Source organism: Oryzias latipes, chromosome 7 (assembly GCF_053564925.1).
Source record: "Oryzias latipes strain Hd-rR chromosome 7, Olatipes_Hd-rR_3.1".
Lineage (NCBI taxonomy): Eukaryota > Metazoa > Chordata > Actinopteri > Beloniformes > Adrianichthyidae > Oryzias > Oryzias latipes.
The window spans coordinates 19,040,320-19,066,116 of NC_136243.1; the positions used below are offsets into that span (position 1 = coordinate 19,040,320).

The following is a 25,797-nucleotide window of genomic DNA, read 5'->3' on the forward strand; positions in this document are numbered from 1 at the left end:
TGCTTTATTTTCCACATCCACCCATCTCATCAAAAAACATCTGTTCTCAGGTGAAACGCATCCTCAGGGCAAACGGTGTCAGATTATTTTTCTTGTTGTGGTGGTGGGCTAATTACAATGCAAATCGAGGGGAGCTGAGAAAGAGATTGCAGCATGCCTGAGAGCTATATTTTTCTTTTCCTGTTTGGTGCACCGCCTTAATGATGGGTTTTATGTCTTACCTTTGATTAGATGAGGGCTGTCAATGAATTTGTTCCCTGTCTGAGCACTGAAGTCACCTTTTCTCCTCAGATTAAGGAAGAAAACTTGACTCCTCTGATTAGTGAACAGCTAGGTATAGAAAAAAAAGTACAAGGGATGAGTAAAACAGCCTGTGCTAATTCATCAATACTTTAATAATAATAATAATAATAATAACAAAAATAATAATAATGATAATAATCCTATGTTAAAGACCCACTCTGATAAAAATCGTGTTTTTGTGTCTTTAACATGTTCTTGTGGCATTTTTCTGATGATGGCGGAAAAATTTAAGCTCAAAAAGTCTTTTCAGTCAGACAACTCATGCAGTAAAGAAAGATTTAGTTCCATATTTCTTTTAGTTTGGCATAACGCTCTGTTCAGACATTAAACAAAGATCTCCATGGAAAACTTTGGGTATTAAACTACCCCTAATGGGGCTCACAGGTGGAAGCCGGGGAGGAGGGCGGGGCGACGAACGCAGAGCTGGCGGAAATGGATGAAGAGTGATTGGACCGCACCTGGAACCTAAGTAGGACGCTGAACAGGTCAGTTAATTAGGCTGAACCGCCCGCAGGAAGGAGTAACCAGGTGAACGCACTGCTCGAGTTGCCTGCCTGAAATACTCCCAAGGTTGTTCATTTATGAGTATTCCTTTTTCAAATCGTCATTAATCAGGAGGAGACAAAAAAAATGCAGTTTGAGAAAGCTTGTAGTTGTGACATAGAAGCTACAATCGACTGAGCATAAGCTCCCGGCTCCTTCTGATGCATCCACTTGTAGAAAAATAGATCCGTGTTGCACCAGTAATGTTAGAATGGGGAGGTGTGGGCCTGTAAGATAGCAGGAGAGCACGTAAACAGATGGGTGACGGGAAGTGGGGGCGGGCATACTACGTGCCAACAGTCCCGGCCACAACTCAGAGGCACATTTCTAATGAACTACTGCCAAAAACGACACAGGTTTTTTTTTATTTTGGCTAAAAACGGGATGAAAAAAAAACACAGAACACTTTTACGAAAGATCAAAAGATGATCGGAGTGGGTCTTTAAATCATAAATAGCGTGAAAATACAATTTCAGACGGCTTACAAATAAGGATCAACACACAATATTGCATGCTGTAAATATTAACAGTAAGGACTGAATCCCAGACTAAATTGACACTCTTGTTACTTCTGCTTAGTCATTGTCTACACTTACTGTCACCCCGCTGCACTTGACGGTTGAGTTGTCCAGCCATGTGGCTTCGTATCGCCGCTCTGTTCCAAAGTCACACTCCAACTTCTCCTTCTGTTATGCAAAACACTTATTTTTAAGCAATTTATGCCTTTTACACTATGACAGCCAGGAAAATGTGATACTACGCTGTTCTCTGAATTAGAAAAATAACTGCAACAGTACTGAGAACTTGAGCTCACGGAATTAACATGCGCAAAGAGATGCTCGTTCAAAACAGGTCTGGTAACAATTGTCAACTCTGAAATGGCACCATGAAAGGGATATAACCCATAATAATTCTGCCTGCCAGGAAAAGACGTTCAAAATTTATATTCATAAACATCTGGACTCCCACACCTCAGGAATTCAACTGGGAGTCAAAATAATGAGTGTGAATTTATTCCTCCCAAAATGAGTGCTTTTCTCTGCCAACATGTGCGAGGTGAAAACTATAGGAACAAAAGTAAGAGCAGTAAAGGATATAAATGTAAAGTGGATGAAATCAGTCCACCTTAAACAGGACCACGCTTTTCCAAGAGGCTTTTCATTTGAAGCACTTTGGGTGTGCATTAATTTGGCAAAAGTATTTGTTTATTTTTGAAGGCTTTTGTTATACTTTTTCACCAATTTTCTTTCATATTTTCTTGAACTTTCATAAAGATCAGAAGAATCTCGATGACAGTGATGTGTTTCGAAGGTGCCAAACATGACTGACATCCCAGTTCCTGCCTAACTGACAGGTGGACATGAAGAAGACATCACTTAAACGATGTCAGCTTGAATAAACTTTCACATTAAGGGCTAGGTTGAATGGACGATCACATCCAGGCTAACCGGAGGAAGCGTGCGTGTGTGTGACTCATTGTCTGTCACCATAGTAACACACCAGAAAAGGGCTTGAGAAGCCGGCCAGGGTTAGGCGTGTGACTGACCACGCCTGGCAACTACTCAGCACTGGAATTTTCAGGAGACCACTGTTGCCTCCTTATCAGTGGCACAGGATGAGGCTCTGGCTCACACTGTGGATTAAGTTTGAGAATGGGAGTTGCAATAACTGATGTGAGACTTGCTGAATTAGGAATGAAAATGAGCACACAAAAAAAGGGAGGGATGCCATGTCTGCTGCTTCAGACCGACTGTGATTTATACACTGTGCTGACAAAGATACAACCAGGCGGTCACAGGAAAAACATGCACAGTTAGATGAGCAGAGAGCAAAATAGGCATTAAGGTATTTTCTACTTTTTTTTAAATCTCATGTCAGAGCACACCATGAGTCAAGTTTTACTTCTTCACTGACCCAAATCACAGCACACGCTAAATCCATCTGTTTTGAGCTCAGCTAGAAGCAAACACACCATATGCTTCTGTTTTATTCAAATCATTTTCACAACATGCGTTTTGGAAACAGTCCAGCCTCAGCCGTGTAGCCGCAGGCTATCTGTCGTACCTCCTGGATGTTGATGAGGGACAGGGTGAAGTCTTGGGCCATTCCTGACGGTGATGGAGGAACCTTTGAAGGATCCAGTCTGGGACAGGAAGCTGCACTCTGCGATGAGAAGAGGCGTTTAGGGGCAGGAAATGACATGCAGGAGTTTAAGAAAACAATGGCTCCCCTCCACACATCCGCAACCCAGAATACCTGTCCTGTTTATCTGAAGAAAGAGGATATGAGAGGGTGAAGTCCCGCTTTGAGGGGGGAAAACAATGGCTTCAAATAGAATGACGTTAAGAGATTAGAAAAACAGAGCAGCTGAGCACTGTGATGGGCTCAGCAGAGCAGGAAGTACTTACTTCATGATGTCCTTGTGTTGTAAAAATCCTCTTTAAAAAAAAAAGAGCTAATCGAACTACCTAGAACAATTTAAAAACTTTTCATGCCCTCACTTGTTTGCTTTTCTTGGTCTTAAACATTAAAATGACAAGAGTTGCTGTAATTTACTGCTTTTGCTGTAAAGATGCAGTTACAGTTTTATAGCAGCAGCTGTTAAATCAATTCTAATGGGATCTAAAGTCAATCAACAAACAGGCATGGCAATGAAAAGCTGAAAAAACAGTACAAGAACAGGACTGTGAACAAGCATCTAATGGGAATCAGACCCTGAGGGTGAAGCGTCTGTAGGGCCACAGGGGCCATGAGATCTAGCTCTGCAGTAAAAGTCCAAAAGGAACACAAATGATTCAGTGGCTGACCGTGATTTCGTCATGAAAGTGTCAAAAGTATGGTTTTTATTGATGCAGCGGGACTCCTAAATGCAGTGTCATTTTTCACATGCTTTGCGTGTAAAACCCTTGATTTGATTGTTTTATAGAGAACTTTTAATCTTGCTGGGTTTTAATTGCGGAAAATATATCCACATAATCTATTATTCCAGGCACATACTCCATTAAAAAACGTAAATCCAGTCTTAACTTATGTGTAAATAGGGCACAAACTGATTCTGTTTATTTTTTTACTTTGTTACCCTTTTACCAGTTGGAGTACGACTTTAGAGAAGGTCAGAGGAGCTTTAAAATGGCACACTGCCCCATTATGAGTCTGTTAAGTAGAACCTCCTGAGATTTTATAGCTGTTTCAACATTTTTATGTACTGTTGTTGAGACACTCGCAGCGGAACCTCACAGCAGATTGCCCCACGATTACAATTGCCCAAAAGTCTGAGCTCAGATCATTACAGACCGTTTTTGGACAGCAGTCTGGATTATCTCTCAGGCTTTGTCTAAAACAACATCAATATAATGAGGTCCTCCTGGAATCTGTCTGGTTGATAGATTGGAAAGCAAATTACTCACCTCCAAGAGGTTGTGTTTTGACTCATCCTTACTGGAGACGCAGAGGTGATTCTCCAGGTCCCAGTAACACTTCCACTGGGTGGTGAGGCAGCTCCCACATCTAAAAGAGATGGACACACTCATGGACTACTTGCTACCAGAACCAATAATCAAATATTGCCCCATCTTAGTTGACTTCCCCAAAGTCCCATGGTCTCGCGCAAACATTTCTTGTGTGGCCCGCCAACTCATTTTCAGTGGCACACAAACAGAGAGAAAGAACTGATCGCAGACATCACTGACAGGCTTTAATAAAGGAAAGTAATGATTAGTCACAGCAGCAGACACATTAATTCCACAGTAACAGCACAGCCAGCAGAGGTCAAACGGGGCCAAATCTGCTGAGATCAAACTCTGACTGCTAAATGATGATGCATGAGTATGCATGCTGCCTCTTCTGTCTCAGCTAGATCAACCTTCAGTTCTACACCCATACACCCATATTTATGCAGAAAACTATCTGGTGGTGTTGAACTGCTGTTTGTTGAGTGTCCTTGTTTCCGATTCAAGCAATGGGAGAAGATGGGAGACGATACAGGCCAGCATTTAGAGATATTTATACCAAAATGCGTCTGTCTTCTAGATAACGTACCAAAATAGAAAGCGCTGTGAGCGTGTGAGCAGAGTGGGCATCACAGAATTGCCTCCGGGAGGAGACTGATGTCCCACACTGGAAATGATAGTGCCTCCCATGATTGCAGCACTCCGAGGGGGTCTCTGGATTAGAAGGAGTGAGGTGGGTGTGAGAGGATGCAGGCTTGTAATTAAAACGTGTGTTCTGATTAAAAGCAGACCCCTTAAGCCTCTTATCAGCTGCAACTTTACTGTTTTTTCTGACTCCTTTTCTGTCAAAGTAAAACACCTAAGCCCCCTCCACACACACACACACTGTTAGCATACGCTCTCTGCTTGACCAAACACTGACAGCAAATACCCTGTGAAAGTGCCTACCCCGAGTCAAATGACCACTAACATTAAATACACAGGCAGATTTGCACTCTCAGGGCCTCTCAGTGGACAGAGCGGTTAAATACACATCCTCAATCACATCTCTGTCAGGGAGAAATGCGTTCAGGAGGAGGGATCATTTTCAGAAAGAGTTGGAAGGAGGGGGGGAGTAGAGCAAAAAGACGGCGAGAGATGAGAAAAGGGAGAGTGAAAAAAGATGAAACACTTGAGCTAAAACCAGAAAAGCCCCAACAATAGGAGAGCATATTGGAGACAGTGGGAGAACCAATAATTAGAGGGCGGCTCTGTTGACGGCTGAGGCTGCAGTACAATTCTCTAGCTGTCATTAACACTTAGTTCAGTGACCAACCCATGATGCATCAACACGGGGATTTTCTTATTTAAAAAAAGCCAATGGGTCCCGACAAGTACAAAAAAAATGTCCTAGCAAGGTAGCGAGTACAATAACATGCATCAACTTCTAACAAACTGATTTCACTCCAAAAAACACGTCATTAAAATATATACCATGGAGAGCAGGGAGCCATGTTTTCTTTCATATTAAAGTTATTTTTACAAGTCCATGCTGTATCCCTTTCAGGGTCATAGGGCTGCCAGAACCTAACATGGCCACTGTTGGGCCAAGGAGGGGTACATCCCAGACAGGTCACCAGTCTGTTGCAGGGCCATACAATCACACACACTCAAAGTCACACCTACAGCCAATTTAGACTAATTAATCTACCTTTGAAGCATGTCTTTGGACTGCGGGAGGAAGACAGAGTGCCCGGAGAAAACACACACATGCACGGAGAGAACAGGCAATCTCCACAGAGAAAGGGATTTGAATCAGAGCCTTCTCACTGTAAGATGAAAGCACTAACTACCGCGCCACCATACAGCCCGAAATTAGCTTTCACAACACAAAGATTAAAAGTTTACCATGGAAATAATAATATGTAATCTAATCTGGACATCCCATTGATGACTTAATTGATATTTTAAACCAGTCATTTGGGCAGCGGGTTCAACATAACATTCACGTCCTGTACTCACCATTTGTGGTGAAATGTGGGACATGTTTAACTTTGTTTTGGCTAACTTCCTAAATCCTGTGGTTTTTTTTTCCAGCTTAGTGTTTCCTAGAAAATTATTGGTCATAAAAACAAATTACTTCGGAAAAAAAATAAACATTTTCCTCAGTCTCCCACCAGTTCCACTCAGCATAACTAATAAAAATGTTTACATGTTTTATAATCAGTTGCAGCAAACGATGAAAATTCTTACATTTTGAGCCCAAATTGAGTTTATGTTCCAATAGCCAAAGTTAATGAAAAGAATTGTTACTGTAAACTGAATTAAGGATCTTTCTACGTGAAATATAAAAATCTAATCTGTAACCTAAATTTCACAGAAAATCTGCAGAGGAAATTCATCTTGTCAGTCTTTTCATCTGGTGCAGAGTGGATGTTGTCAGCATCAGTTGATTTACAACTGTTTATGCATTGAGAGCAGTGTAAAGAGCGACGGTAAAGAACCGTGCACTCCTCATACATGGGCTAAAGTATGATTTACAAGCTTTGCTGCCTCTGCTTCCTGGGTCTGATTGGATGAGTTTTCTGGGCAGAAAGGGAAACAAGGTTTGTGTTATGACTATGGCTGTGTTGTGGTGTGAATACAGGAGCAACCTCCACTTGAAGGTGGTTTACTGCTAATATGTAGAGCATCTCCTCCAAGTGGGCACGATTGACAGTGCTGCACCAAAGCAGGGGAGACGTGGCTTCCTGTGTGAGTAAATTTTGTGTGTATGATTAGTGTAATCCTCCCGGCTTACTTACTTTCCTTTAAGATAATTAACTGTAGCTAAACAAAGAAAAAAAATGTGGCAGCTGCTTTAACTGGACATTTTATTTGGAGTGTGCCTGATTGTGGAAGCCATTTCTGCTGGGAGCAGTCAGATAGCTGTTTTTGACTTTTTTCTACTGTCCTTGCTCATCTACATGATAAATAAATGAATAATTTTACAAGAATACAGTCTGAAAATTATAACAAGAAAGTCGTAATTCTACAAAGGAAAAAAAAACACACTTTTCCGAAATAGTTGGTTATGTGAGCCTCAATCTACATTACATGACGACTAAATCCATCAATGCACCCATTTATGGTGATGCCATAAGGCTTTAATTCATAGGAATCTATGTGCCATAATGCATTTAGACCTTTGCAACCATACAGCCAACATAAACAGCTTGCTCAGCGGAAATCCACTCCTTGTAGGTTAAGAATCTTCATCTGAAGTGATGTGATGTGTCCTTCAAAATGTTTTTAATAATGTCCTTATACTTATAATAAAATATGTTGACTCACTAAAAGACTTAGTATTGCCTTAGTTGGAGATTATTGGCACCTACTTACACGTGACCAAGTTTAAAAACTGTTGGAAATTCATGTTGGCCACACGTAATCTGTGCGGCCAAAAGACACATTCCTGCGGTGCCTGCATGTATTTGGACCCTAGCCCTAACCCTGTCCTATATGTGCAAATATCACCTACATTTGTGAAACCAATGGTGAGGTAGTCACTTACAATGATCTCTAAATCTCTCATACTGAAACACAAGACTGGTTCTTTTTTTTGTTGTTTATATTTTCCTTAAGCAGACATTTGCCTTATAAATATATTGCTTTAATCTAATTAATTCTCAATTTATAACTTATTAAATTATTGCTTTATTTTAATAAATAGTTGAATATTTTACTCATAACTTTACAAGTTTGTTCTTGTAAAATTATGACTTTTTTTCGTATAATTTTATGACTTTATTCTCGTAAAGTTATGACTTTTTCTCATGGATCTATTGATTTATTCTTGTAAATTTATTTATTTTTATTTTTATGGTGGCCCTAATATTCTGTTGCACATCTGTGTCTGCATTGAACATTTGTTAGGAAATACTTGTTAATAAAGGAAAAAAAATCAGATAACTTTGATAAATCCCACAGGTGTTCAGACATCCTTTTTCTGAGAGCGGCATATAGCTGAGTGATGGCTTTTTTACTCCAAGAACAAAACAAACACTCCACTCACAGTTGTCATTGAGGAAAAGTGGATCATAGGACCGTGTTAAAAAAAACCCAGCATGGAGTAATTAAGATCAGATAGAGTATAGCTGTTCTGCACTTCACAGCCCGGTGCTCTTCTTGGAGGATGGCACTTTGCTCATTATCACCTTCGACAAACCTCCATCTAATTTCACACGCTTGGACCTCGCCCAGCAGGAAGAGCCATGCGCACGTGTACCTGCAACTGCTATGTTCACACCTCGAAAATGCTTTCAAAAGTGAACAAAAGGGAGAAACCTCTTTCATCTCATTGAATCAGTTAAACCGAGGGATCAACCCACAGGATGAAATAGATTCTGTGATGCAGTTCGGCATGCAGCTGGATTGCCTCCAGACTGGAGAAAAACCACCATTTTGACCAGGAAATACAAGTCAGTGACAAACATAGGCATGATCAGTCACATATGCTCTACATTTCTAATTTCCTTTGGCTTAACGTTTACAGCATATTAATACCACATTTGATCCTGCGCTGAGAAGCCTTGAGCAAGCCAAACACACAATAAGCTCTCCAATAGGACACGCTGGCTGTGTTTACCCAACCAAGCCTAAATAGAAAGCATTTGTTTAGGAGACTAAGCAGAGAGGACACTCGTGGAGCTGGGTGTTTGAAATTCTGTAATGTGTGCTGGGTGATATTTTGGCTAGGTCTCATTGTTTTAGGAATACAGCAAGTGCAGTCTGTTTGTATTTAGTCTCATTTACGAATGTTTGTTTTGAGAACGTTTTTTAGGAATAGCCAGAGGTCTGTAGCTAAGATACCAAAGACCACAGACTCTAAAAAAAAACAACAAAAGCACCTTATGTGTGTAGAAGTACGGTGGCCCTGAAGTTGAAATAACACCAATAATAACATATTAAAGATCACAATGACAACTAAAAAAGCAAAACAAATAATAAAAAAACAACATTACATTTTAGAAATCAAAACAAAATTCCAAAAACTATTTAAACAAACGAAATGAAATAAATGAAACATTTCGAAAAGAGTTGTAATTTCCACAGATTAAAATAAAATGTTAAAAATTAAACACAATAAAAAAACGGAAATGGTAGGTACTAATGGGATTTTGCTGATTGGATAATGACGTTTGATTTTTGATGTTGAGTTTTTTCAAATGTCCACATACTTATAAAAGTTTGTGATTAGTACAGAGCATATCCAGTATCGCTTTATGCCAAATTACTTTTGGTTGAAATGATGGACAAATGTCATCATTGAGTCAGTGATGTCCCATTGTATCTACCATTTACGGTGTCTGTAAAAGAGAAAAACGAAAAGAAATTTTGGAAGACATTTTATTTTGTTTCATTTTTTTTGTAACTGTTTTGTTTTCAAGCATTTTGTTTTGATTTCTAAACTGCAATGTTGTTTTTCATCATTTCTTTTGCTTTTTTAAATTGTCATTGTGAACTTTAAAATGTTTTTGCACTGATTTGTTGATGTGATTTGCACTTCAGGGCCACCAAACAGAAGTGCAAACAATGCAGCAGTGTAAAAATTCTGATATACAGTATCAACATTTTGACTTCACCTCCCCTTATTTGAACAAGACATGACTTTGAAAATCCATGCTGATTTAATATTCTATCAGAGAAGAGATTGACAGAATATCAACAAATTTACCAAAATCTTGGTTTTGCGTCAAAGAAGAAGGACAACCATCTGAAGTAATTTGGAAAGCCACCTCAAATCATACAATGTCTTTATGTGGAAAGACATTTTAACTAGTATAAATGTATTCTGCATTTGGAGAATGAAGGCAAATTTGTATTTCAAAGCAGTATGAGGTACGTGACAAATAATGGTTGTGTGGCTTGGTCAAAAGGCATCACACGTCCAGTTATATCAAACGTTACACTTACGATTTTGTGGAGTGTATTGCTCCAGTTCTCTCACAGTCGTAGACGATGAAGCTCCCAGACACCACGGATGTGCCATTCACTTTTATCACTACAGAAATGCTCCGGTGATCTGTGTAAACAAAGATTTAAACAGGACTTCCTCTACATGCCAATCATATGAGAATTTGGAGATAAAGTAGGATGAACTGGACTGGGATAAATCTCAATAAAATGACTTTAAAGGCTTACAAACTGAAGCCTGCCCGAATGTCTCACCTGTGCCAGGGAGGATTGGGTGGTAGTTTTCACGAGGAGGCAGGGGGCAGGTCTGGATCTGAGCGGGACCGTGGTCCAGGTGGAGCGTAGCTACAGTGGAAACCCCTGGCCAATACTCACACTCCACGCGGGAGCCGATCAGATCGGGAACCGTGCCGTTAATCAATATGCCAACATCCTGTGAGAAAAAAAACAAACAAACACAATATGAACCTAAAGCTTTGATTAAACTAATGGTGAGTAGTTAGATTGTGATCAAGGGTGAAGTTTGTTGGCTTTGTTTCAGATATTCGGTCGCAGAAACAGAGAATCTAGTGTGTAATGAAGAAACAGATGGTGCAGTGCTACATTCACATCTAAATCTGGTTTGAGCAGAAGTTTGACAGATGTATAATGTGAAACATAACACCTCTCTGACATGTCTGAGTTTCAGCTAAATGATTTCAATGTGAGAAGGAAAGGAGGTGGTGAGGCTGGGATGGAGGGTGGAGCAGAGAGACAGCATATTCTGTCTCTCAGCAGGTAGGAGCTGAAATGGCCAGCAGCATGTGCTGACATGTCTTCAACATCGTCCCGATTGTTTTGACGGATTGATCATTTCCTGGCTACAGAACCACACTTCCTGCCCGCTGCTTCCTGTTTGGGGGAGACTACCCTGAGACGAGCTTCCTGTTTGCAGATCAGTCAGTAATCAGAGTCCTCTGTGGAATGACCTTCACAATCAGCAAATATCCACAATTAATGAACCAATTAATGGCCTGTCGTCTCTGGCTTCCATCAAATTATCATCTGTAATTAAAGGTCAAACATATTCCAAGCGTCAGAGATCAGGGATCTAATTATGGCTTTGTTTTCACTCTGTTACATGATTCACTGACTGCAGAGAGGTGTCTGAAACAGCAGTTTGCATGTTAGGACAAGGATTTACAAAGCTGGCACTTTTTCAACACAAGTCAGCCATAAAATTATAGCAACAAGGCGAGTATCGATTTGATCCACTTCATAGTGACAAAACAGCTCTGACCAGTCCAGGTGAGAGTAAATAACATCTGAAGGTGCTGATTGCATTGATTGCCACAGAGAGCATCCCACACAGGGAAAGATCACTATCGTCAAGTCTTTCTTAGGTAGTTTATGTGGGGTTGAGTGAGTCCTGCTGATGGAGGTTACTACAGTGAAGGAATACTGTTATTACAAAGGAAGCAGGGTCTGCAAAAGTGGTTAAAAAGTGTCAAAGTAACACCAACATGAATGCCACAAGGCAGCTTTCCCAGCAAAACGTTAAGGTGTAACAGAAAAGCCACTCTGTGCATTAAAATGCATTTTTCATGTTTGGAATAAAAACTGAGGGGAAACTGATGGAATTTCCTGGGTTTCAGCTACATGTCATGCTTTGAATGAAATGTTTGCAAAGTATACAACAATAAATAAACCACACACAACAATCAGACTGCTGAGGCCTTTTGTTTTTCTAGTCAACCGGAAAACACTGAAATTCAAAGATTTAGTTCATCAAAGTATTTTAAAATGAATGTTTAAAGCACAGCAGAATTGGCTGCTACACAATACGCAAAGGAAGTTTAAAAAAAGTCTTAGTGCTTATAGTTTAAAAGGATGTAAGATTTCCTTTTTGCCGAAATTTAGAACAAAAACAAAAGAAAAATGTGTTTGAATTCAAGGAGTTAAGACATGGAACAATTGGCACACTGCCGATCTAAAACAATCAGTTAAAGCAACGACCAATTAAAGCAACAAAATCACAAATCAATTTCCAAACAATGTAAAAAGGGGAGATAAACAGGTTTTTTTTTCTTTCTGTCTTGTTCATTTCCTCCTATATTAGAGCTCGTGCAAGATTTTTTGTTTTTCTTGCTTTGTGGAAGTGAAATAAGTAAAAAAAGAAGCGGTTATGGACAATTGATGAATTCATCATTTTCTTTTAGTGGTGCAATGACCCATTTCAATAGTCAAACAGTTAAACTATATCTGACATCATAGCTTTGCTTCAGGAAACAATGCTTTTGAAAAATGTCGCCATATTTTTAAAAAGGGTTTCTATACCTGTAAGTTTGGAAAACGTTCCTGTCAACTTTGGAATTTAAAATGTATCATGATGGATCAGCTGCCGCAACAAATAACATAAAATCAACAATCTTTAATTAAAAGTAAAATGAGCACAGTCATCACAGCTGATCTTAGAAACTAAGAAAAACTGAGGGAATTAATTGAAAATGAAGCTAAAAAAATGCTTGATAAAAAGAAAACTAACAAAATATCTCCAAGTTTCCCAGAAGAAGCTGACCACTAACATGTTTCCTGCAGCTCACACTATTTCAGAGAACCGGAGGCAGGTCAACTTTAATTACAGAAACTATTGAAATAACCATGTGGGCGGAATAGCCCTTTATGACATACAGTGATCAAATTTCAAAGGTTGAAAAGCCGTCGGACATCTGGCTGCTCATTGTTTCTACTGCAGCAATGTTTTGCACAAAGGAGCACACATGTGGCTCCTAGCTGAAAGTTGGCGTTTAAACTGCGGGGCTATGAGAATGGCGACAATGAGGCAACAAAACAAGCAGCTGAATGTCAGCTGAATGTCAGCTTCATGAGAAGCAGAGCCATTCGGCACAGAAGAGGCAGTGTTGGCCACAGCATCAAACGGCATGGTCATGAATTTATCAGCAGAGCAAAAATAACAGGTGTGGGAGATACAGAGAGATGCAGTTATAAATCTGGGGGACTCATCAGCTGTAAATACACCAGCCTCATTGCAGCTGTGCCTTTATGAATATCAACCTTTATGATGTGGGAGCGATACCAGCACGAGGAGGGTTACAATACCTTTATGTCTGCCGAGATGCTGATTTCTGGAGGAGTCAGAGTAATGGATGGACACTGCTGGGGGCCTTCACCCATGCTGATCCAGGAACGTGCCAACAGCCCCTGAGCGCACTCCTTCTGGATGCTACATCTGCACAGATAGTGACAAAGATAAAGCACATGGGGCCACATTTTAATCAGATTACGTTTGTCCTGTTTTCCTTTCAGATCAAATTACGCCACAAAGAGGTTTGGATTTGTACGCTTTTTTTGTCTGTACAGAACCCATATTTAGTCCCATAGAACATTCAGATCATAATAGTTTTGTTTGGGATACAGTTGATAATTAGGACTGGTGGTCCAAAAAGCAGAGCTGAAAGGTCAACATTCTTTGTGGAGAAAACACAAACTTTTTTTCTGTCTGTTTCACTCCAAGACTTGACAAATTCTCACTGTTGGGTTTTACGGTCTGCTTGCTGCAGATTTATGAGGTGCTCTGGTCTCTTAATGTCACATTTCAGACTTTAGCTGACAGGTTGCCTAGCTGGACACAACATACTACTTGACTCCAGGTCACACACATTGCTATGGCAACCCATCCCGCAAGAGTCAAGAACAGGGGCTGGGTCCAAAAAATCAGAATAACAAAACTACAGGTCTGATTTTTAATTCACATGGACCAACAGAGCATCCATGAATGTGTGTTTGTTTGCTCGGACACTCACAGAGTATAAAGCATGCATTCGTGGCAATCTGTGAGTATAATGAATGTCTAGGACAGAGGGATTATAAAAGGGCATTCAACAAGCGTGGTGGCCTCACACTCCGACTTCCGATTCGTTTATGAACTTCACTGTTGGCTCGGAGGACAGTTTATCTGCAACCAGACTCCAAGGACAAAGTGACCCCAGAGTAAAGAGAACCAAATAGGGCCCCATTTAGCCAAGCTCTCACACACCACATAATGAATTTGGCACATCCCACTCTCCTCTCACACTTTAGCTGCTGTTTTAAAATAAAGTGTGCGCACGTGTGCCTGCATGCCTGCGAGTGTGAGTGCTGGTGTTTGGGGAAAGTCAAATTCTGCATTCTCAGTCCCACGGGCTCTCAGGGATGCAAAAGGGCCAGGAGGTCACTTTATGAGCTAAAAATAGGAATAATGGCTCCACAAGCAATGGAAACCAAGCCCAGACACAAACAAACTCATAAAGTCTGGACACACGCTTAACTGTCACGCCAAAATGGAATCAGAGATAGACAGCCTGATAGAAAGTGCCTGCTTAGCTTTTGTTTTCTTTTTCATAATGAAAGTCGGACTGGAAGCATCACTGGGGATTTACTATAACTTGATTTTCAGAGAGTGGTTACAAAAACATAATTTTAAAAAAAACTTTAAAATTAACAACTCTGACTATAGTATCTTCATAAATATTAGATATACTTAGGAATCAATAAACTAATAAGAATGTCTTTACTACAACAGATTCAAACTTTCACTTTTTTAACGTTGTTTATGATGATCAACATATAGAAAAAGACAATGCATTAAACACATAATAGTACTTTTGTAATCACTTACTTAAAAAAACACTAGTTTGTTGCAGAACCTCTTAAAAAGTCCCAACTAAAATGTCACTTTTTTTTTAATAAATGCCCTTTGTAGTGTGAAACTCTGCAAGGACAGTGTGTTACCATAAGTGAAAGACTAAAGGAAAAGTTACAGAGAAAACATGCACAGGCAAAGATCGTCTGAAATAAATAACAGAGGATTTTAAAAGTAGACTAACAGGTTCATTCACCTTATTAAGTACATATGATTTACGAGACAGTTAGGCTTATGAAGTGTTGTTTTGGCAGTTAAGAGTGGAACGGAAAACCTAAGCAAGTCAAACAAGAACAAACACTTTTTCAATAGAAAAAACAGTTTTAGAGAAAATCTAAACCTAGAACCTTCTCCAAAAAAACATCCTTCTGACATATTATCTTTTAGTCAGTTTGGAAGAATTTTTTTTTTTTTTGATTCAGCAAACTCAAGATTTGAACGTTTGATGCTTTTCTGAGCAGATTACTCACAGTTGGTGAGAACTGTAAAGTAAGCAAACAGGAAGCTTCGTCTTACATCTCACAAGCGGAAGATGTGAAGAACTCACTTCAACATCAACAAGCAGCTTTAATGATAAGTCACACGGATCATTTCATCTTTCCTTTTTCTGAGTGTCTCGAATTCTTTCCTAAGATGTGTTTACATTCTGCCTGCTAATTCAAAAATTTGGCCAAATCCTTCTCCAAGAGGAAAATTCTCCAAAATAATTGATGTATGTCACACAAGACCGTTAATCAAAACTTTAAAAAAAACCTGTGCACACATCCACATGATTACTCTTGCCATTCCTTTCTGCACAGTGCCAACCGCAAAAGCTTTTTAAATTGCTCCTAAAAATAAACAGTCAAAATTTGCAGCTGAAGTATGACCTGTGAAAACTCATCACCTCCTAAGTGTCTGATAAGGTGGGAAATCAGTGAGACTGTTATCCGGCAGCAGAACATATGAGCTCCTGAAGTGCACAAACACACAAACACACACACACACTGAGATAAGCACGATAATTTGTGAATAGCAAAGACGGCGCGTCATGCATAATTTGATTCAAATAAAGATATTTAAGTGCTTTCTTGTGACATGTGGCAGATTAAACCAGCATCAGCATGAAAAGAGTGATCAAGGACTGAGAATTATCTGTGCCAAAAAACTAGCTATCTTTCTGACAACAATGAAGCCTCCAACAAGCAAAGAGACATGTTTTCATGCTCACTCTGTACACGCAAACAGTCTGAGAGACGTCAGAATCATGCATTTAATCAAAGCAGGCACCCAGAGACTGGGCTTAACAGATTAAAATCTAACTGTCCTTTTCTTCTCTGTCCACAGTGACTGTAGTGGTGTAAGACAGTGAGGTGATGGAGGAGACCATCCACCCCCACACTTCAACCTCCTGATCCCCCAGGCTCTGTGGCCACAGCGCCTGCCCAACCAGCAGGACTGAACAAACACCAAACACACTCATGACAGCAGCTCTGAGATGTCTGGGAGCCCTGAGAGCGACGCACACTCGTGCTGACACTTGCACGCAGCCTTCCACACTTTGACATTTCCTTGTAAAAAGAACCAGTGTGCTCTCCCCCACCGCCATCACCACAATCAACACTCCTTTGTAGAGGAAGAGAAGAGGACAAGGGCAATGGAGGAAGAGGAGATGAGGACTAGGGAGACAAAGAGCCCGGGCCGAGAGACGGACGACTGGATTCTCAGAGCTGCAGGAGAATGCAAGGGCAAGGGAAGCTGGAGACAAGGCGAATCACAAGGGTAAAACAATGCACTGAAGCGGGAAAGGGGCCTGGGATAAAGAGACGACAGTTCGATAAAAAAGGAAAGAGAAACAGGCAGATGAGAGTGAGGCGGTTTGACCGCATGCACACATTCACTCGTCAGTTACACTCCTCCAGCTTCCAATGGCCTCAGGCAGCGACAGAGCCTCCAGAGCTGCAGAGCAGCTCATCACAAAACTCACTATCTCATCTAATCTGCTTTAATCACCAAGCAACCAACCGGCTCACACACGCTGACGAACAAACACAGCTCGATAGCGTGCATATTCTCCCTAAAAGCCAGCCATGACAGGGCCAGACAACCCGTCCTGACAGAGCCACATTAATCACAGCGTTCCCTCATTTGCTCATAGCTCAACTTTAGCCAAGTCACTTCTTGCAGAGGCGCTCCCAACAGAAAACTGCCAGGGAATCGGGGGACAGCTCCAAACAATGATGTTACTCCCATGTCGATGTTTGAAGAAAAGACAAATTAATTGTGGTTCAACAAAAGTCTGAGTAAGCAAACACACTCTGGGGCTTCCAAGATTTAATGATAAGTTTGGAAAATGATGGTGAAATCTGGAAAACAGTCAGTGGTTTTACTGAGGCAATGTTTAAACAGTCAGCTTGAGTTAGTTTATGATATCAGTCATGTTTTGTTTCACAATAACTTCACATTAAGTCAATGGCTTTGGTGCAGCTGGACACGGCAGCAGAGATCTGCCGTTTCCGTGCTTTTTGATGATATTTAAAAAGCATGTGGCGGGAGTGGGCCCAGACCTCAAGAATATTTGATTGAGTTATGATGGAAGTTACATTTAAACACCCACTTTGATTCAAATTGTGTTTACGGTGTTTATAACATTTTCTTGTGGCATTTTTCTGGCTATGGAAGACACATATAGAGAAAATTAAACTCATCACCTCTTCTGAGTATTTTTTATTCAAATCATAGTGAATTAGGAGTAGATGGAAAAATGCTATTAGAAAAAGCTTGCAGGTATGACGTAGAAGCTACTTCTGCAAGCCACAAGCTCCCTGCCCGGCTCCATTCTGACGCATCCACTTGTTAACGACTAGATCCGTGTATGTCTTCCTTTTTTCTCCTCCAAGCTGGCATCTTGCTAAAAACTGTATGGCTGGATAGCTCCAAGATTGCAAATTTGCAACTGTAATGTTAAATTGGGATTGTGAGACGCTATTAGCTAGCAGGAGAAAGTGTAAACAGATGGATGTCGGTAAGCAGGGTCAGGCTTACGCCGCATTAATAGTCCCACCCACAACTCAGAGGAAAATTTTAAATGAACTACTGCCACTCTGCAGAAACCATGTCCTAGAAAATGGCACAAATATAATTAAAAGATCACTGGGAAAGGTTTTACAATAGAATAAAAGATGACTAGAGAGTGGGACTTTAAAGGGAAGGCGAGGGTAGGAGTGCAGATAGTAAGTCAAAGAAAAAAAGAGACTTCATTCAAAGGGGGTGTTTCTTACCTGTTTTCTAAAGTGCACCAGCCACAGTAGGCGTCACCTGCCCCCAAACAGCTCCTGCAGCTCTTCCACTGGTCACATTCTGCCACCCTGATTCTCAGCATCTTTCAGAAAACAGAAAACACACTGCATTTTCTTTGAAAGATGAAAGCAAGCAATTTTGCCAAGACACAGGAGGGTTGGGCTAACAGAACCAGTGTTACTACAAAGCACAAAGGTTTGCTCGAGAGACAAAATGGATTTTTAAGCAAAATGGGTTTTGGCAAGACACTTAAAAAATCTGCATTTGCACCTTCTCAGATGTTAAATTATGCTGCTTTCCTCAGATTTACGTAATTGGGTCATCTATGGGATTTGCACTGATGTGTAAACAAAACATGGAACTTATTGACGTCACTTCTGCTCACTGTTATTTTGACATGACAAAGAGCTGGAAGACATAAGATTTGAAATTACTGTAGAATTATTTTGTTTACTTTTACTTCTTATGTACCATCGTAATCACTGATGTCCACTATGCATACTACTGATATCACTCAGGCGACCTACATATTTCAATGTGCAGGATGCAGCGAAGGCTGTAAGTCTATTATCTGTGCAAAAGTCCTGACAACAACTGACTGTAATAATTGCAAAATGCATGCTTTCTTTTACCGTTACAGCACAAAACAGCCCATCCATTTAAACAGGCTGAAAAGTTGTTGCTCAACGTTAAGTAGTTTTAACAAAAAACAGTCACTTGTTTTTTCAGCAGAAATTTAAAGATTGATAGTAAAGGTTTTGTTGTATCATACTTTATGTTGCTCATCAAAATGCTACACAACGGATCTAATGCAATATCTAAAAGCAACTGAAGCTTATCAGCGTGCATATCAAACCTTGCCTCTGCAGCAGGAAGCACAATGATTTAATCTCAGTAGAGTCGACTGACAATAAGGTGCATTTGTGCAGTGTAACATAATAGCTGGAGGTGCAGCCACATGTTATCTTCAGCACCACCGTTATGAAACCAATTGGTTTTGAAATGCTGCCCTGAAAGCTATTCAGAAGGTTTGAGATTTACCACAAATGTAGCAGCCTTTGCTAAAAGGAAGTTGGACAAATTTGATGAATGAAAGCAAATCTGCACTTTTTTTTGCAGTTCTCTGATAACATGAACAAATGAGAGTTGCTCCTTTGTGGTGCTCTTACATGGTGAGAGGTCATGACATAGAGAAAGTTCCTGTCATTGGGGTCAAAGGTCATGATGGGATGGACTGCCTCGCTGGATGGCAGCCTCAGCGTGGACTGGCTGGCCATGGTCATGTTCGACAAGAGGGTCAACTGTGAAGAGGATTTAAAAAAAAAACAGTTTTATTCAAAGAATTTTGCAAACTTGTGTATATTTTCCCATCAGCAGTGTGCTTTGAAACTCTAGACCAACAAAACAGGATGCAGCTACAAAGACACATTACTGTTTGTTGATTTCTAAAGAGGACTTGAAAAATAAAGTTTGATATTCCCTGCTGACATATATGCCAAAGCTCATTACTCAGCGATGTTTTTAGGAAAACAATATAAAAAGGAGAACTCTATCTTTTTTTTTAGCTTTCCAACTCATTTATGGGCTGATCATACAGTAAGTCTTGTGTGTGTTTAAAAGAAAAAAAACAATAGCTGAAAGGTTTAGGAAATTCAGTTTGCTCTCCTTTTTTCCTATTGCTTAATATTTTTATCTGCAGCTTCGGTTTGGGACGCTCTTTGTTCAGCCACTGTGCCTAATCTTACTCTGCCAAGGAGTGATTTATTGACACAGTGGCTTTCCTGCACCCAAAGATAATAAAATGGTGACAGATCAAAAACATATATGTGCACACAAGTGCATGCACATAAGCACGCACATTTCCTGTCATGCATACAGTAAACGCTCTTGTTACTGCAATTTTGGTTGAGACGTCGTGAAGACGTCCCAGCATCCTAAGGAACTGGCCAGCATCTGGAGACAAGTGCTGGCTCTGTCGCTTCTCCATCCGCTGGGCACACAAACATGCAGTCACACATGCACAGAAGGCAAAAACGTCACCACCCACCGAGACATACTGATTAATGTTAAACCGGAGCAGACAGAGGCTTAGTAAACCTGTGATGAAAAGCATTGTCTTAATCTCCAAACATCAGTGCCTGTTTTAACACCACCCACCAATCTGCACACACATCGGTGCTGGTAAGCAGCTGGGCTTTTGCCTTCACCCTGCACCCCTGCGACTAAAAATGCACACGCATAAAAAAAAATGACACTACGAGATGCAAGTAAACAGCAGCCCACACACCTGGAGAGGGAAAAGAATGGAAGCAGAGAGGAGGAGTACTGAGGTGAGCTGTGGCACCAAACGCCACCCGGTCAGTCAACAAAACACCTGCTGTACTGCAGGTCGCTCTGTCTCCATTCTGCGCCTGTTTTCATGCAGATGAAAGGCCCCCATTCAACCAGGGAGTGCTCAGCTGTGCTTCAATCTTGTGTGTGTTTTGTGTTTGTTTGGGTCTAAAATAAAAAGGGAAAGATTGAACTAAGGGGGAAAGTTTGGCGGCAAGAAAGAGATGGACTCTGTTTTCACAACGAATCAAAGCTCTTTAATAGTAGAGATGATGAAAAGAGGAGCTGACGGATGAACAGAGTCGTAATGGAAAAAAAGTGAGTGAGATAAGGACGCAGAAAACTGAAGTTAGACATAATGGAGGGAGGTGGAGAGTTCATTAAAAAATGCATGTAATTATAAATTACTTCAGTCAGGTCTCTCTCAAAGACAGTAAAAGAGATCTAACTTAATCTCGGCCACTGCGTGTTCATGTTTAGTCTCAGCCAAACTCACAGTTGGAATCACATTACACACACTCACAGCACCATTAACCCCTGTAACGGCTCTATCCTCAGGGCACACACAACTACTACCACACACCAGATCCACAGACAAACACAGAGACAACCATGCTACTAAAAAACACCCAAAAAACTGTTTAGGGTCACATGTATACCACATTTTGTGTATGACTGGGCTGACAAGTACACACGCAGCACCTAATTGCAGGGTACGTGTCCATCTGAGTAAACACATGGAATCACTAAACCACTCATGAAGGCCTGCAAACAAAGTCCAACACCTAAAGACACAGTCAGACCTGCAATTAGCTAAGAGACACATGCAAACACACTCGTGCACACCACTGCTTACAGCATCCCAACCAGTGTGGTGCATCCGGTAAACAGTAAGTGATCCAAAAGGACAGTTACAGCACCCATGCTCAAAGCCAAAAAAAACAAGGGCCTTAAAAACTCTGCTGCAGCAGGATTTTAATGTCGTCAAAAGTTAATTCAAAACAATGGAGTCAAGAAAGCAGTCAGAGTGGGCTCGTTTTATTTCCTGGAGTGTCTGAGGGGCAGCCTGTTTCGCCAGCAGGGAGCTCAGTGAGGGGCAACAAGGAATGTGGCTGACACAAGAATTAAGGTATGCTGGTAATTGCACAGGAACGGTTTTCACAAGCTGCGCCGTCTGCAGATGTTTTAAAGCCGAGGTTGGGGCTCAACACATGGCAGGGCTGAGTCACATGTTGTTACGGCTTTCTGTTGATCTCCCAGACAATAACCATCTCTGAGGGTCATTAAGTAGATGATTAGGAGTACTTAAGGTTCAAAATGGGCATGGGGGGGGGCATGTTGGTTGAGTGCTGACAGAACTGAGAAGCTACAAGATAAAAGCAAAAATTCCAGCTTGTCCTAAAGTGGCTCTAAATGCTTCATCACACACCTACAGTATGTTTGCTTTCTTGACAGTCGGCAGCCACATCAGAGCAGCTGCATGCAATTCTGACTGTTCCTGGTGTTCTGTGCTCGGGGGCTTGATCACATTAAGCACATTAACTCAGTTTCAGCGTGCTCACTTTGCACTGCAACTTTGTGACGTCGTGGGATTACGCAAGTTTGGAAGGTTTCAGCCTCAGAGGTGCTGTCGACTTGTCGGCCACTGTCAGACTCACCTTGCGAAGTCGTCCTTTACTTGTTCCCAAAAAAACCACAGTGTGGTTATGCACATTGTCCACTGAGACTGAACTGAGGCCTGAGTATTCAAACAGAGGAAGGGCCCTCAGGGGTCTCCGTAGAGCCAGAGGGTGCTGCAGGTGGGCTGCGCCACAGTCCAGCTGATTGGGTGTCAACTGAAATACAAAAAAAACCAAAAAAGGCACAATGCAATAAGAGAAATGCTGTGAAACTAGCGATCACCATAAAGCTGCTCATTGTTCCAAATGACTTTTCAGACCTGTCTAAGTATTGGACGTGGGCTCACATGGCCATTCAACAGTCATAAGGCTTTGCTTTTGTCAGGTCTTCAGCGAGCAATGATAAAACATCCGTACCGCGATTGGTTGTTCTCCAGTCTGCTGGGAATACTTTGAATTTTTCTGAGTTTGCACGGGCCAAACAAAGAACGAGAAGGCAAAACACTGAAAGAATTAGGCAGACTGGATGTTTGTAGAGTTTTTTCCCACGGGCTTTTCTGCTAGCACCTCGTCTGTCTTATCATAAATTGTGTGTGACTTTCCGTCAGTGCTGGCCTTCAGACTGTCAACAACAAAAAACATCAGGCAGCCACTGCAGATAAGTGCAAAACCAAAGAGGCAACTTCTTTTTTTCTTTCTTTTTTCTTTTTACGAGTGATACAGTAAGTGGGTTGTAGGACATCAAGAGAAAAAATATCAGCATAGAATCTCTTTGAAAAGAGAAGACATCTGTAATCTTCTTAAGGGCCTGTAGGGCCATTTGGGATGGTGTTCACAAAACTTTTCATGAGAAGAGTGGCCCTGGGGCCACAGACAACAAGGATGTAATAGTAAAGAGGGCAAGTGCCTGACCTAATGGCACAGTGCTGTCGAAACAGCATCATATGACTTTCAGCCTGTCACTCAGAATGTAAAAGGGAGAACTTTCACCAACTCAGACATTCAGAAGACAAAAATAATATGCAATAGTAAAGTTTTCCCGCGGGTGAATACCCAGGCTGGTATGTGAGTAGAAAATACTTGATAGTATCGGACCACGTGTTCAGAAACAAAGCAACTGCTTGCCCCCTAACATTGCTCCAGATTTGTTGAATTATTAAAGTCGATGAAATGAGCTAGGAGGTAATTAATGAAACACTTTTTATTGAACTCCTTTTCATCATTATCGGATGTGAAGAGGAGTCTCCCCATTCCCACAGCCTTTAGAGTCGAGTATCTCTGATGACCTTTCCCTCCTTACATGAGAGATCTTGTCTCTGAGTCATGAGCCTCGGGGTTAAAGAGGGAAGACTCTTGGAAACAAGTGAAAAACAGCAGCCATTATTGTTGTCGGCCCTTTTGTTTCAAAAACAAGAAGACCATCCAAACATGTTTAAAGGAATTTCACTTATCACAGCATTTTAAAAGCAGAAATGTTTACAAAAACTGTTACAAAGAATCACTGATCTGTTTTGTTTGGAATTTTAAGCAAATAAGGAAAAGTTTGATTAACTTTTTTGGAACTTTTTATCCTAAAATAAAGTCATTTTGAAAGACTGATCCATGTATTTTTTTATTCACTTTCCTTACCTGCAAGTTTTTCTTCTGAATGCAGGCTGACCCTGAACCCTGGTTGACACTGTCCAGCACATGAACATCACTGCTGGGGGAGCTGGAGCAGTTCATGCGGCTCTGTCTGATCTCCTCCTCGACGTCTCCAAACCTGAAGGCGCACAGGGCAGACTTTCTGTCCGCTTTGGAAAACACTCCGAACAGGTAGGGCTGCGGGCCGCTCGCATCCTCTGCGTTGATCTCCGCGGAGTACACAGACAGCAGGCGGTTGTAGATGTTTCTGTTAGATCCACACTGAAGCGGCATCTGGATGTAGGACTCTGTGAGTTTCCTGCTCTCCAGCCCCGCAAGTTGTCGGGGGTTGTCGGTATCGAGACATATCCTGGCGAGGACGCTGTTGGGCTGGCTCTCCTTGTGCCCAATTTTCGCGTCATTGTTGAAGGCAATGTATGAATAAGTCTTTTGGATGAAGGCGTGGACAAAGTTGAGTTTGTTTTTGGTCTTAACTTCTTGTTTGATCTTGAACACGTTTTCATCTGAGGGGCTGATATCATAGGTGAAAAGTCTGGATAAGTCCTTGATGTTTAAGGAGCGGATGGCGATCTCCGGGGTGTTTTCAAAACGCAGGTCCTCCTTGCTATGGTTCTTGGGGAAAAACTGGGTTCCAGCCCCCGTATATGTCGCCCCAACTAGTAACCTTGAATTACCCCCGTGGCTCCTGAAGATGAGCCCCACAGTCGATGCGTTCGGGTGATTGGCAGCGATGTTGAGCATGCTGGGGAAGACAGTCTTCTCCCCCTGGGGTGGAAACTCCACCGCTATCTCTGAGATATTTTCCATTTTTCTCAGCTCACAGAAGCCCTGATACACAGATCCACACACCACCACGACCCCTTGCTCCCGGTCCAGCTTTAGGAGCTTGTTGTAGTTGTCTGTGAGGGATTTGGGGTGCTCACACGGAGCCTGGGGCAGCTGTGGCGCATGGCACAACAGGTTGTCCTCCACCGGTCCCGTTCTCTTCTGTGCCTCCAATATCAAGGTCCTGTTCAGTTGGTAAACTGTGTTAACGGCGGCCAGGTAGACCTTTCTGGAAATCGGGTCTACCACGAAATTATTGGTCAGATTTGGAGACGCGAACGCCTGTTGGATGTGCAGAGCGCTGGCGCTCCTGCGCGTCTCCAAAGCCAGGACGCCCAGAAGCAGAACGGCTATCTCCATCGAAGGAGGCATTCTTCCTTCTGACCGGGTTCCGCGTGTTCTGTGCCGAGAGGTGCATTGAGCAAAGACAAAAATCGCCTGTTTGTTCCTACAGCGACAATGGGAGAGGAAAGGCTGTTTCCTGCTTCACGCCTGAACCCAGAATGACGCGATAACTAAGCGAGTCGTGCTTCCTCTTCAGACTGCATGCCTCCTCTGCCTCTGTCCCCCTGCCTGCCGCGCAGCTCAGCAGCCTGTCTCATGAGACATGCTGAGCCACAATAATGGCTTGAGATTTTTCCTCCCACTCAAAATAAAGTAATTCTTAAAATAGAGACACGGAGCGTGTTTTCCTTCGTGCGTAAAATCTGCGCACCAGAAGGGAACAGGCAGGCTGGAAACTTGTTCGCACTCATGGTTCAGTCAGAAATCGATTATTTGAACAGCCCTACTAATAAATGACAAATGTAAGAAAAACTGGACTTTAATGGTAGTAGGGGTGTCATCTCATTAGCGCTGACGAATGGAGCTGCCTCTCTGTTGTGACATATTGCATGTCCCACGAGGGCGCTCAGTCTGCTGTGATAAATGATCACATCCTTATTCTTTTTTTCTTTAAACATTTTAGTCAAACATTTCGGCTCAGGTTATAACAAAATGCAAGAATGACTTAATATGTTCGACTATGACTTTCTTTCTTCCTTTTTTGCCCCTAAGCCTTTGGCGAGTCTCTATCCAGGCGCTGTGGTTACGCCTATCTAAAGGTTAATGGTGGGTCACGGTGCCACTCTTTGAGCTGTCCTGTCTTTTGGCCCTTTGATTAGTTCTGCAGATCTTGGAGGTTCCTCTT

General features: G+C 41.6%; 1 protein-coding gene across 2 annotated transcripts in view; it reads right to left on the minus strand.

Moving 5' to 3' along the window:
* Nucleotides 1–25,456, minus strand: part of plxnd1 (plexin D1) — a 63,634-nt gene extending 38,178 nt beyond the window's left edge. The window contains exons 1-11 of one of the 2 annotated variants that reach the window (XM_023956690.2): nt 23,769–25,456; nt 22,179–22,355; nt 19,359–19,490; nt 18,171–18,271; nt 13,329–13,458; nt 10,485–10,662; nt 10,230–10,338; nt 4,254–4,353; nt 2,911–3,009; nt 1,443–1,532; nt 222–330 (exon numbers count right to left, since the gene is read on the minus strand). In XM_023956690.2, coding sequence (XP_023812458.1) covers nt 222–330; nt 1,443–1,532; nt 2,911–3,009; nt 4,254–4,353; nt 10,230–10,338; nt 10,485–10,662; nt 13,329–13,458; nt 18,171–18,271; nt 19,359–19,490; nt 22,179–22,355; nt 23,769–24,980 — 2,437 coding nt within the window. In that variant the 5' untranslated portion in view covers nt 24,981–25,456. The remainder of the gene's footprint in view (nt 1–221; nt 331–1,442; nt 1,533–2,910; nt 3,010–4,253; nt 4,354–10,229; nt 10,339–10,484; nt 10,663–13,328; nt 13,459–18,170; nt 18,272–19,358; nt 19,491–22,178; nt 22,356–23,768) is intronic. The other variant, XM_023956691.2, reaches the window with a different exon arrangement.
* Nucleotides 25,457–25,797: the final 341 nt, after the last annotated feature.